Below are 13732 nucleotides of genomic sequence, written 5' to 3' on the forward strand. Positions count from 1 at the left end.
GTCACGTGTGCTGAACAAATAATTGTGGACTGTATGACAGAAGAGATACAGAAAATGACTTTTATTATCAATAGTTTGTTCTTATCGGAACCATATTTATCAGGCGGGTGGATTCAGTTAAGAAACTGAATCCCGAGTTATATGATTTGATCTGAATTAATTTTAAAAAAATTAAAATTTTAATATTTTATATAAAAAAATTAAAAAACAATCTAGATAAATATAATTTAAAAAATTATTTTGAAAATTTTTTTATTCCACATTAAAAAAATATTATAATAATATGTTATCTTGCTTAAGTTGAAATATTTAAATTAAAAAAATTTGTTATAATACATTGAAAAAAATATTTTTTTCTTGTGAATATAAATTACATATATTAAAAGAATTTAAATTTTACATTAAAAAAATATAATATTTTTCTAGTATTTATATAATAAAATATAAAAAGAATCCATAAAAAAATATAAAAAAATCTATTACTAGAATAAAAAACATATTTAAAAAACAAGAGTCTCAATCTAATTTTGTTGGATTATCTGGTCACGAGTTAACCGGATTTTATTTCCCGTGTACTTCCTCAGTTCCTCTTCTATTTTTACTCGTGCACTTGTGAAGTCATGATTTCAATCTATCCACGTCATCACAATCGTACTAGACAAAAAAAAAAAAAAAAAGAGTCATGCGTACAACGTGGTTAAATAAAATTGACATGAGAATACAAAAAAAATAATAAAAAGCAAGTGGTTGGGTGACGCCTGAACGGCTGAAATTTTAAAAATAAAAAGTGGGTAGTTGGGTGACGCCTGAACGGCTGAAATTCTTCTATCTTTTGTGCCAGCTCAAATGAACAGGAATTGGGGTCCCACACCAACTCTGGTCTGGAAAATCGAATCTCGACATAATCTTTTATGTTTTTTTTTTTTATTTGTTTTATTAGCTGTAAAAGAAACTTTTTGTACACTTAATTTTTTTTATACGAGCAAACACAATTTTCCGTGCCAATAAATGTTTAATAACTTTGATTTCAATAATGCAGAAATGCACCGTGGAGCATATAATATAATGGCAATGTTGAGGTAGGTCAGGCTCCAAAATCATGTGACGAGGACCCTCTCTGTAATTAACGTGTCTGCCAATTAACTAACTAAAAACATGAGCATTCATAAAAAATATATGTATATTAACTAGTATATTTAATGGCCCTATGTAGCGGGTAAATATTTTTTTTTAATATTTAAAAAATATTAAGAGCATAAAAAGATTTTTTTAAGTATTTTAGCTTGATAATAATGTTAGATCCAAGAGTCTTGTATTTGTAACCATGCTAGGACAAGTAACTTGAGTAAATCTGATAGTCATGGCAAATTCAAGGTTTTTGGATTTGCATTTATACCAGAACAAGTAACTTGGGTTTGGAAGTCATACTAGACCCAACCATGCGATATTATAGTTATCAAACCTGGTTTGACGTTTACCTAACCATGATGTCATGTCTCAGGTCAAATGAGCTGACCCATATCAACCCTGAAAAATTAAAAAAAATTAAGATTTTAATATATTATATAAAAAAATTAAAAAATAATTCATGTTCATAAGCTAAAAAATTATTTCAAAAAAGGGTTTTTTATTTCATGTTAGAAAGATATTATCTTATCCTATCAAGTTAAAGTATTTAAATATAAAAAATTATTCGAGATTGAAAAACACATAATTTTTTTTTGTGAACATGAAGTATATATATAAATAGACTTCAAATCTCGTGTTGAAAAACTAAAATATTTTTCTAGAATTTATATAGTAAACTTGTAAACTAACGGAAAATGATGAAAAAAGAAAAACAATTTTTTTTAAAAAAAGTCTCTACCAGGTTTACACATTGTACCATATAAAGAAGGTATGGTTACGTTTCTAGTTTGATAGCTGATGACTATATTCCGGGAAGCATATCACATGCCTTCTTAATTGTGCGACGGCTATCCACTCACCGGAGAGTATGGAACACACGCTATTAGTTTTTTTTAAAAAATAAAAAAATATAATGTAAAATATATAAAAACATCTTTTATGGTTAACATACCTATATAATTTCATTGTTACAGTTCACCATAATCGATGTATAAAAGTATAGTAAAATCACGGCTACCACCTTCAATTTCTTGCACTTACGGGGAATGCCTGATTATTTTAAATAAATGTTCCGATCCACGTGATTGGTAAAGAAGAGATGGATGCCACAGTATATTCCTGTTTTATTCGCGTAAAAAAATAATATGAAAATATAAAAAAAATATTAATTGTAAAAAAAAATAAAATTTAATTTAATTTTTTTAAAAATACTTTTAAAATTTAAAAATAAATAAATAATATCAAATGTCAGGCTATTCGAGAGTATCCTAACAGTTATATTTTAAATTATTTCTAGTTTATAAATATATTAAAATAATATTTTATATTTTTTTAATTTTTTTTAAAATTAACATATTAAAATAAATTGAAAATATAAAAAAATTAAAGTAAAAAAAATAAATTTTTAAATTTTAAAAATATTTTTAAGACACAAAAATAAATGTTCGGTTGTTTTAGAGCTGATTGAGGATCATCATTTAATTTATTATTTGAAATAATAATTTAAAATTTAAAAACCTTATAGAAAAAAAAAAAAGCTTTCGTTGTATAATGTTTTTTTTTTTTCCTCATTCTCCTTTTCTAGAATGAAAATGTTGAAGTATTTTCAACTTATATTATACCGTCAACAAAAGTTTTAATCGTGTCATCCTTCCGTTTCTCAACAAGGAGCTTTTTGCCTTTTAATATAAAAATATATATTTTTTACTATTATTTTCATGAGTGATAAATGGACATGTACTGTTGTACACTGATTCGGCTATATAAATGCATGGAGAGCCAGCTATGATGGCACTGGGCTCTTCTGAACCATCCCCTGCTCACCGCACCATTTCTCCTTCGTTATCTTCATGGAGACGACCACAATCTCTTCAAACGGAGAAAGCGAGCTAAAAGATGAGATTCAAGGCTTGCTTGCAAGCTTTCCTAGTGAGAGAAACTGGGATGGAGCTCCCCTTTATTTCTATAAAGGGGTCTGGTATCCAGTTTTCGCCATTAGAGGTGCTCTTTCCTTTCAAAAACATTTCATTGCACAAGACACGGATATAATACTAGCGAGCATGCCAAAATCAGGCACCACCTGGTTAAAAGCTCTCACGTTCTCTGTGGTAAACCGCAACATTTACAGTCCCAAACAGAGTCCCTTACTTGCTACCCCTCCTCATGAACTCGTTCGTTTCTTTGAGATCGACCTTTACTCAAAAAACCAGCTCCCAGATCTCAAACAACTTCCTTCCCCAAGGATTTTCAGCTCTCACTCCCATTACGGAACCTTGCCACAGTCCATTAGAGATTCTGGTTGCAAGATTGTTTACATATGCAGGAATCCTTTGGATCAACTTGTCTCTTATTTTCATTTTGCTCGCAAGTTCAAACGAGAGAATTACAAGCCTTTATCATCGATTGATGAAGGTTTCGACAACGTTTGTCTTGGTATCCTGAGTCATGGACCCTTTTGGGATAACGTGTTGGGGTATTGGAAGGCAAGCTTAGAGAGACCAGACAAGGTGCTGTTCTTGAAATATGAAGACTTGAAGGAGGATATAATCTCTAACTTGAAGAAAATCGCTGAGTTCTTGGGAATTCCTTTCACCGACGAAGAAGAAAAGGAAGGGGTTATTGAAGAAATATCAAGGCTGTGCAGCTTAGACAGTCTCAGGAATTTGGAAGTGAACAAAAATAGTGTTCGTCCTTCTGGGCTTCCAAACAGTTCCTTCTTCAGGAAAGGAGAGGTGGGTGACTGGGTAAATCATCTGAGTCCTTCCATGGCTGAGAATTACCTGAAGATCGTGGAAGAGAAGTTGAGTGGATCTGGTTTAACCTTCAGAACATCTCAATAAAGTGCAAATCTATGGGATGCGTTCTCCTTGATTCCCTTGTGTTTTTGTGAGCGTGGATATCTATTATTGTTCAGTGAACCCTCCTTGTTGCTTTCTTAACTAAAAATTAAGATCTTGGATCTCAAAACTTCATAGCATCTGACATGGATGCTAATGAAACCTTCATTGTTTTATTTAATTTTTATTCCAATGTCAGTTTCTATAATTATTGTCTCACTTCTACTTTGATAAGATAGATGAACCTGTAATTAATTAATCCAATCAAGATTTTTAAAATAATAAGAGCACTGAATTTCAATAACTTTGATCTCAATAATGAATAAATGCACCGTGGAGCATATAATATATTCGCAATGTACAGGCATGAGGAAATCTTGGGGCGGGTCGATACAAAATTATGTGACGAAGAACTAGTGGTGGAGCTAGAATTTTTTAAATGAAATGATAAATTACTAAAAAATATTATATTATATAAACATGTATTAAAAATCAATTCAAACAAATATACTAACTCATATAAAATAAAATTAATTTAAAAATATTTTTAAAATAAAAAAACTTACAAAAAAATAGTTTTTTTCTTTTCTTTTTTTAAGAAAAAACTTACCTGAAGGTTTGCACGCACGTGTTAATTCTTCTCCAAGGCTCCATCAAAACACAAATTGTCTGATGAAAAAAAAAAACAAAAAAAAATATGAATTATTTAATCATTTGTCCTGATTATTTTATAAGAAGGCCTAATAAAATTACCATCATAAAAAGGATCCAATCTCAAACTAAAACAATTTTAATTCTATAAATATCAATCTTTACTTACCACTGATAACAATTGAAAAAGTTTAATTCCATACTGTAACCAATTTAATAGGAAATTATATAACCTTTAATTAATTCAAAAAAATTAAATCAATGTCTATTGTTTAAAATCTTGCTTGGTATCTACCATTCACCTTTAATTGATTCAAAACATTATACGTACCAAAACCATTAAATTATTATAACCTTAATATTTTCAATAACTAATTGTAAAATAATAAAATTAAAATTAGATAATAAAAAAATAGAAAAAATAAAAGAAATTTATCTAAAGTAAAAAAAATTACTTGTTTAATTGGACTTGAAGAAAAAATTATACAAGGAAGAGAGGCAGGGAACATTAGCTTAAAAAAAAATAGAAAAGCTCTCGGATAATGAGTGGAAGAAGAAGAAAGAAAAGAAAAACGTTCAGGGAAATGGGAAATGAGAAATGAGCTGGAGTGAGTATTGAAACCTAAACATAAAATATATATATTATTTATTATATTAAAATACAAGTCAACAATATTTTCTTTGTGGCTCTGCGTGTGTAAATCCCTCACGCTCTCATTATATTATTATATTAATATAAAAAATATTTTTAAAAAATATTAAGGGACAATTGCCTCTTTTTTACCCTACGCGGCTCGGCCACTGCGAAGAACCTCTCTATATCTATAATTAATTAACTAAAAACATAGCATTCATCCAACAGACACGCATGTGACAATATACGTTTATTAATTGATCTCCTTTATTTACTAAATTAAATTTCCTGCAATTGCGGGACTGCCAGCTGGTTGGTGGAGATGAGATGGATGATCCATGGTTCAATAATACTGTTTCTTGTCTATTTTAATTAGGATCTTGGTTATTGTCATTTTGTTTTAAACTTGCATAATAACAAATTAAGAGAGGGACACTTTTATCATCATATTATAGTCAATAAAGATGTATCTATTATAAAATGATAATAAATTTCACATTTGTAATTAACAAAAGTGAAAAGCAATTAAAAATAAAAATAAAAGTGTATTTGAAAACATAACAACAATTTAAAGTGTTTTTTTATTTTAAAATATATTAAATAATATTTTTTAAATTATTTTTTATATCAACTTTTTAAAATGATTTAAAAATATATATTAAAATTAATTTTAAATAAATAAAATTTAATTTAAAAAAAAATACAGTTTAAACCATTTCAATAACCAAGTCAATAATCAATTTCGTCATCTTCCAATCACAATATTCGAAACACCCATATAATCAATAAAAAATAAAATGAAATCCCTTTTTCCTGTCTATAAATAAATATGTGGAAATGAGCTACTTCCATAGTCCCTTGAGTTTCCCCTCTTCTATTGCTACACTTCTTCTCCTATTTCCATCTAACATCTTCAACCAAAAGCCCTCAATGGCAGAAGATCTCCAGGAATTGATCGTCAACCTTCCCAGAGAGAAAAACCTTGATGGCACGAATTCTCTCTATCTGTTCAAAGGGGTCTGGGTTTCAGCTTACGTGTTAAGAGCTGTAGATTCCTTTCAACGCCACTTCATTGCTCAAGACACCGATATAATTGTAGCTAGCATGCCGAAATCCGGTACTACTTGGGTCAAAGCCCTTACCTTCTCCGTCGCAAAACGCCACCTCTATGACCTCAGAGAAAGTCCTTTACTCACCACCCCACCTCATGAGCTGGTGCCTTTTTTCGAGACTGACCTTTACATGAAAGACCCGCACCCAAATCTTGAACAACTTCCTCCTCCAAGAATCTTCGGTTGTCACTCCCATTTTGCAAATTTGCCAGAATCCATTAGAAATTCCAAGTGTAAAGTTGTGTACATTTTCAGAAATCCATTGGACCAAGTTGTCTCTTTCTTTCAGTTTGCACACCAGTTCAAACACGATGGCACACCTTTATTATCGTTAGATGAATGTTATGAGAACATTTGTCGTGGAGTCCTCGGTCAGGGACCTTTCTGGGATAATGTGCTGGGGTACTGGAAAGCAAGCTTAGAGAGACCAGACAAGGTGTTGTTCTTAAAATATGAAGACTTGAAGGAGGATATAATCTCTAACTTGAAGAAAATCGCTGAGTTCTTGGGAATTCCTTTCACCGACGAAGAAGAAAAGGAAGGGGCTATTGAAGAAATATCAAGGCTGTGCAGCTTAGACAATCTCAGGAATTTGGAAGTGAACAAAAATGGTGTTCGTCCTTCTGGGGCTCCAAACAGTTCCTTCTTCAGGAAAGGAGAGGTGGGTGACTGGGTAAATTATCTGAGTCCTTCCATGGCTGAGAATTACCTGAAGATCGTGGAAGAGAAGTTGAGTGGATCTGGTTTAACCTTCAGAACATCTCAATAAGTGCAAATCTATGGGATGCGTTCTCCTCAATTCCCTTGTGTTCAGTGAACCCTTCTTGTTGCTTTCTTAACTAAAAATTAAGATCTTGGATCTCAAAACTTCATGGCATCTGACATGGATGCTAATTAAACCCTTCATTGTTTTGTTTAATTTTTATTCCAACGTCAGTTTTTATAAGGTTTTTTTTTCTAATAATAACCAAAAAGACTTTGTTTTTTTTTTTTTTTTTTTTTTTTTTTATCACTCCCAACAACAAGTTTCCAGTAAGAAGATGATAAACGATCACAGGTGCCAGCAATGTTTATGACATATCTAAGTCAAGCTCGGTCACCCCCGACTAGATCATAAAGATTGCAGCGTACGTAGTCCAATTCGGTCTACAGTTTTCACTTCATCAATTATCAAAATATTTCTTTTCATAATAATACGTTTTGAATTTGTGATTAAGTTGGTTAATTGATTGAGTAACGTTGAATAGATCAATTAGTATATTAAGAACTAAAAGATGAGGAGGGACGAAGAGAGAAGAAGACGAAGACGAAGAAGGTGGCAATACTAGCTATCGACATAAAAGAAAGATAAAACGCAGCGTTTCCTACCTCTTCATTAATCAAAACTCTGTGTTTTAAGTCCAAGGCACCCAACGGTCTGATCATTTGAATCCTTCTGCCCTAACTCCCCCTCTGGCTCCATCTCACTGAAATCCATCGGGAACAATGCCTCCCCCGTATCAACACCCTTGTCCGCAAGGGTAAAATCTTGGGAACCTCCGATAAAGGTCCTCCAATAAACTTCCCATGTATGACCTCTGAAGAAGACGACCCTTTCCACAATACCAGCACTTAAATAGCTGCTTTGAGAATACATTGTGAGGGATCTCAGTTATAAAAGTAAAACACAAAACATGATTTGTGATTTTATAGTATTTGAAGCACCATCCATGGATTTAAGGTATATTTATACTGAATCGGAGAGTCATGCTTGAATATGTGACCTTGTTTCAATGCGCTATCACAAAACTAACTTTTAATTTTTTTATTTTTTATTTTTAGATTAAATTCCGAGTCAGTTTGTGCATATCTCAACTAATTTTACAGATCCTGAAAATTAACAATTATATAAATTTTCCTAAAAAAACTCTAACTCATAATTATTGAAAAACAAATTCAAAACCTGACTAATTAAACTACTTCACAAAGTTAACTAACCTTCTATTTTAATTTATAAGATGGAATTGAGTCACCACACCACCATTCGATGATGCCACAACATTTCATTATGAGACAGTTGTGGTTCAATTACACAATAGCTAGGATTGAATTAAAAATAAATAAATGAGAATCGACTCGATCAGATTCTACTGTATGATTAGGTAGGTGAACCTGTAATTAATTAATCTAATCAAGATTTTTAAAATAATAAGAGCACTGAATTCAATAACTTAGATCTCAATAATGAATAAATGCACCGTGGAGCATATAATATAATGGCGAAAAGTAGGGGCATGAGGGAATCTTGGGGCGGGTCACTCCAAGATTATGTGACGAAGATCCTCTCTATTATATCTACAATTAATTAACTAAAAACATAGCATTCATCCAACAGACGTGCATGTAACAATATACGTTTATTAATCGATCTCCTTTATTTACTAAATTAAATTTCCTGCAATTGCGGGACTGCCAGCTGGTTGGTGGAGATGAGATGGATGATCCATGGCTCAATAATATTGTTTCTTGTCTATTTTAATTAGCTAGGATCTTGGTTAATGTCATCTTGTTTTAATTAAACTTGCATAATGAAAAATTAAGAGAGGGACATTTTTATCATCATATAATAGTCAACAGACGTATCTCCCAAACACTGTCTAAATATTAAATTAATGTTTTGTGATAATTAATTGAAGTGAATTTTGTAGCTTTGTGGAAACTTATCTAGGTGAATATATATATATATATATATATATATATATATATATATATATTGTCTCATGGACAGTTTCCAGCACCAATCACATGTTAGTCACAATAAAAAAATTTATATATAGGCTTGCTTTTACATGTTTTTGTAGTTAAAAAAGTTATAAGTGAAAATTAAAAAAAATATGGGTACTTATAATCAAATAAATTGAAAACTATATGTGTTAATAAATAAAACAAAACTATAAATGATAAGTCAAAAATAAAACTAAAAAAATCGAGAGACAGATTTAGATCAAGATATTTAATTTTGCAAGATTAAACATTTATTAAGTTGTGTTTACTAAATTTGTTTTTTTGAAAATATCTTTTTTATTCAATTAAACCATAATAAAAATAGATGTACACATTAAATTTATTAAATAAAATAAAAAAATATTATGCAATGTTACATATATTAGAAATATTATCTAAACATAAATTGTTTTTTTTTTTTAAATAAAGTTTATTTATACAAAAAATAAAAAAATATTATAGATAAATAGAAAAACCTCTTAAAAAATTAAATGCATAATAAAAAAAATAAAAATTAATTAAAAGAAGCTATATAAACAAAATAAAAGATAGAATAAGATATTAATGAGCATTAACTTTTTTTTTTAAAGAAAAAAAAAAAGGCAACCCAGGTGCTCTAAACCTGACCATCTAAGCCAACCAGCCTAGCCTATTTGTTAGGTCCACGAGCAAGCCCGCTCGACGATATGCATAAGGTAAATCGACCTGTAGAATTTGGAATCTCATTTTCGTAATGTTGGTTCAATAATTCCTAATATCATCTTGTAGCTTGCAGCCTTAAGGTTGAAGATATGTTTTCCTAACCTATACATACAGAATGACAATGAATCGGATACTAAATAAAATTGTGAAAGCATGGACCTGATTGCAAGAAATCTTTCAATAAATACTAAAATGTCTTCTGTGCAAAATTGAGAGACCGACAAATTTCATTCAATTCGAGGACCACCGACTCTTTCAAACCTAGTAAATTCCGATAAAGTTTAATGCAATAATCACATTTACCCCACCTGTCCTGTGGCCTTTAATAGTGTTTTTAAAAAAGTTAATTTTTTAAAAAGAATCATTTTGATATGTAATGTTAAAAATATAAATTATTATTTTTATGGCAATGCATGGGCCGTACATATTTTTTGTTTCTTTATTATCACTGCAGCGCTGTCGTAAGAGCGGTTACAAGTAATATGGGCTGCCTCGGCATACGAGACATATGGACCTGGTCGGTGACTTTTTTAATGGTACCAAATATTGTCGCGGATGGGCATCCACATGATCGGGTTGTCTACAACACCAAGGCTCATACCTTTGAGCAAGCCAACGGATTCTCGACAGAGATCGCTATGATATATATATATATATATATACTATCAAGTTATTTCAATCATTAATATAACTATTCTTTTTATTATTTACATCATTGTCATTTTTATTGTTGTTATTACTGTCTTTATCGATAATTTACAATTATCATCACCGCCATCTGATGATTTATTCTCAATATTATTTTCAGTTATTTGCTCTAACCATAGTTATTGCTTTTATTATCACTAGTATCACATTGAAAAAAATTTAATATTAAAAGAGTAAATAAAAAAATAATTAAAAAAAAAAGCAAAAAAAAAAAAATCTAAAAAAAAAAAGCTTCAAGGCATCAGCTTTTTCACCGTCGACTGCACTGTGCAGTCCATGATAAAAGGTTTAAAAAGGAAAAAAAAAAAAAACAAAGGCATATGCCATGGGTTAAATTTTTTTTCTTGCATAAAAAATATAAAAAAGGCTAGGATCTAAGAGTATTAAGTTTTTTTTGTAAAGATATACCCAAACACTTTGGGTCTAACTGCAACACTTGACCCAAGAGTAATATTTATAATATTATTAATAATATTAAACTTACATGACTCAAGTTTAAGTGAGTCTGACTGCAACATCAAACTAATAGCCTTGGATGTGGGTCTGGTTGCAAGATCGTGTCATAAAAGTGTGGTAATTAAATAGATTAACTAAAAAGAAAACAAATAAAGAAAAAAAACCAACAGGAAGGAAAAAAAACTAATGAAAAAAAAGAAAAAAAATCTGAATTAACTAGGTTAACCCTTCAAACCAGGTTAACCCGTCAAACATGGGATTCGCGTCATGAAAGTTTAATAACTGCATAGGAAAAAAAAATTGACGGGTTAACCCATAATTAATTGAGCTAACCCATGAAACCAGGTTAACCCATCAAACATGGGATTCACATCATGAAAGTTTAATAACTGCATAGGAAAAAAAAATTGACGGGTTAACCCATAATTAATTGAGCTAACCCATGAAACCAGGTTAACCCGTAAAACCCGATATATTTGTTATGGAAGTTTGATAACTAAATAGAAAGAAATTTAAAATTAACAAACTAAACTAAACAAAAAAAATTAATTGAAAAGAAAAAAAAATGGTTAGCTCGTAAAACCAGGTTAACCCGTTCAATTCGGGACTCGTGTCATGAAAGTCTAATAACTAAATAAAAAAAATTTGACATTAACAAATTAAATTAAATAAATAAATTATTAAAAGAAAAAAAACAAAAAAAATTGACGGCTGGGTTAACCCGTGAACCTAAGATGTGTTATAAAAGTCTAATAACTAAATAAAAATAAATTTAACATTAACAAACTAAAGTAAACGAAAAAAATTAATTAAAAAGAAAAGAAAAGCAAAAAATATTTTCCGGGTTAACGTGTCAAACCATGTTAACCTGTTAAACTCGGAATCCATATCATAAAAGTCTGATAACCTAATAAAAAAATTAACATTAACAAACAAAAAAATTTATTAAAAGAAAAAAAAAGAAACAAACAAACAAAAAACCCTAAAGGCATAAAAAAAAATAGATAAAAAAACAAAAAAAAAAGCTCATTTTTAATTAAGGACTGTATTATATAGTTCACAATAAAACACTAAGTCCATTTTAGTTATGGTTAAATGGTTAAAAAAAAAAAACCTTAAAAATCATTGCCACTTTTGACGTCCCATTCTTGTATAACTACTACAACTTGGTATATTCTTCTTCTTCTTTTTTTCGTTTTTTTCTCTTTTGTGCTGGAAGGATTTTTTGGGATCAGATATGTCACACTAAAATTAATTATAAAATTGATTTTTGAAAGCAAAAATTTTAAACTGTGAAGACTTGAAGGAGGATATAATCTCTAACTTGCTGAGTTATTGGGAATTCCTCTCACCGACAAATTTTTCCTCGGTGATGTGAGGCATTTTCTAATAATAATAATGTTAAAAAAAAACACTTCGTTTTTTATAACTCCTAATCATAAATTTCCAATAAGAAGATGATAAAAGAGCACTGGTGCCAGCAATCTTGGTACCCAATTGTTTCTGGTAATTTTTCACCATGCATATTACACACTCGAATTTCACCATGGCTTTTTATAGTAATTTTGTTTTGTTTTTATCGTCAAACTTTTTTTTTTTTGAACTCATCCTTAAATGATATTTCATTTAAATCTATAGTTTCAGAAATTGAAAACTAGAAAAAAATAATGTTATGGGTTGAAAACATAAAAGCTAAAAAAAAAAAAAAAAACTTTCTCAACCCTAATGTACTTTTACAGACAATATAAAAGCTAAAAAAATCTCAATGATAACGCTCTTCTTCTAAAGAGGAGCGCATTAACACCAAGTTTGAATTGTTTTGCTATTGGAATATGACCAACTGATACTTTGTCTTTTATTTATTTATTTTTAATAATTTTCTCATTTCTATTTCTATTTTAGCGATCAGAATGCCAGTAGGGTGAAATTTTGTATCAAAACATAAAATTTGCAAAGTAAAAAGATCAAAATAAAAATCCAATTTAATTTGGATGGCTCTGGTTTGGCCTTCAAAATATATCAGTAAGCCCACCAAAGTATTGCTATCCTGTCAAAGCATTGCTTTTGTGCGAGGCTGTGTTTCCTTTACTTACTTTCCTGTCCATTAAGAGAATATATCTTGCATTTCTAAGATTTCTATTTTGATTTCCCTGGGGTTCGTAAATCCAAATTAAACTTATCAAGTTGATAAATTAAGAAAGTACTAGAGATATGACCAGCGCGATGCTGCGATTCATTTTTTTTTATATAAAAAATATTAAAACAAATAAAAATTTAAAAAATTTTGGGTTTTTCTGCAAAGGCTATACCCAAGAATTTTGGATTTGACTGCAACGTCTTGACCTAAAAGTAATATTTCTAATATTAATAATAAAATTAAACTTGCTTTACCCAAGTTTTAAGTGAGCCTGACTGCAACACCGGACCCAAGAATATTGGATGTGGATCTGGCTATAAGGTCATGTCATAAAAGTGTGATAATTAAATATATTAATTAAAAAAAAACAAAGAAAAAAAATCAATAGGAAGGAAAAAACCAATGAAGAAAAAGGAAAAAAATGAATTAATTGGGTTAACCTTTTAAACCAGGTTATCCCGTAAAACCTGGGATTCGCGTCATGAAAGTTTGATAACTAAATAGAAAAAAAAAATAATGGGTTTACTCATAATTAACTGGGTTAACCCATTAAACCAAGTTAACCCGTCAAGCCTAGGATACGTGTCATGAAAGTATGAAAGTC

The 13732-nt window shown here is 30.0% G+C and overlaps 2 protein-coding genes across 2 annotated transcripts; both read left to right on the plus strand.

Annotated features, from left to right (window-relative positions):
• The first annotated feature begins 2930 nt into the window (after positions 1 to 2930).
• On the plus strand, positions 2931 to 4173 carry LOC118054717 (cytosolic sulfotransferase 15). The gene has a single exon (XM_035066390.2). It carries the CDS (start codon positions 2979 to 2981, stop codon positions 3966 to 3968), a length of 990 nt encoding a protein of 329 aa, XP_034922281.1. The 5' UTR covers positions 2931 to 2978; the 3' UTR covers positions 3969 to 4173.
• A 1940-nt stretch (positions 4174 to 6113) lies between these two features.
• On the plus strand, positions 6114 to 7308 carry LOC118054718 (cytosolic sulfotransferase 15). Its single transcript, XM_035066391.2, has one exon. The coding sequence runs from the start codon at positions 6181 to 6183 to the stop codon at positions 7129 to 7131; it is 951 nt and encodes a 316-aa protein (XP_034922282.2). The 5' UTR covers positions 6114 to 6180; the 3' UTR covers positions 7132 to 7308.
• The last annotated feature ends 6424 nt before the right edge of the window (positions 7309 to 13732 follow it).

This window comes from Populus alba, chromosome 3, assembly GCF_005239225.2.
Source record: "Populus alba chromosome 3, ASM523922v2, whole genome shotgun sequence".
NCBI classification, from domain to species: Eukaryota; Viridiplantae; Streptophyta; class Magnoliopsida; order Malpighiales; family Salicaceae; genus Populus; species Populus alba.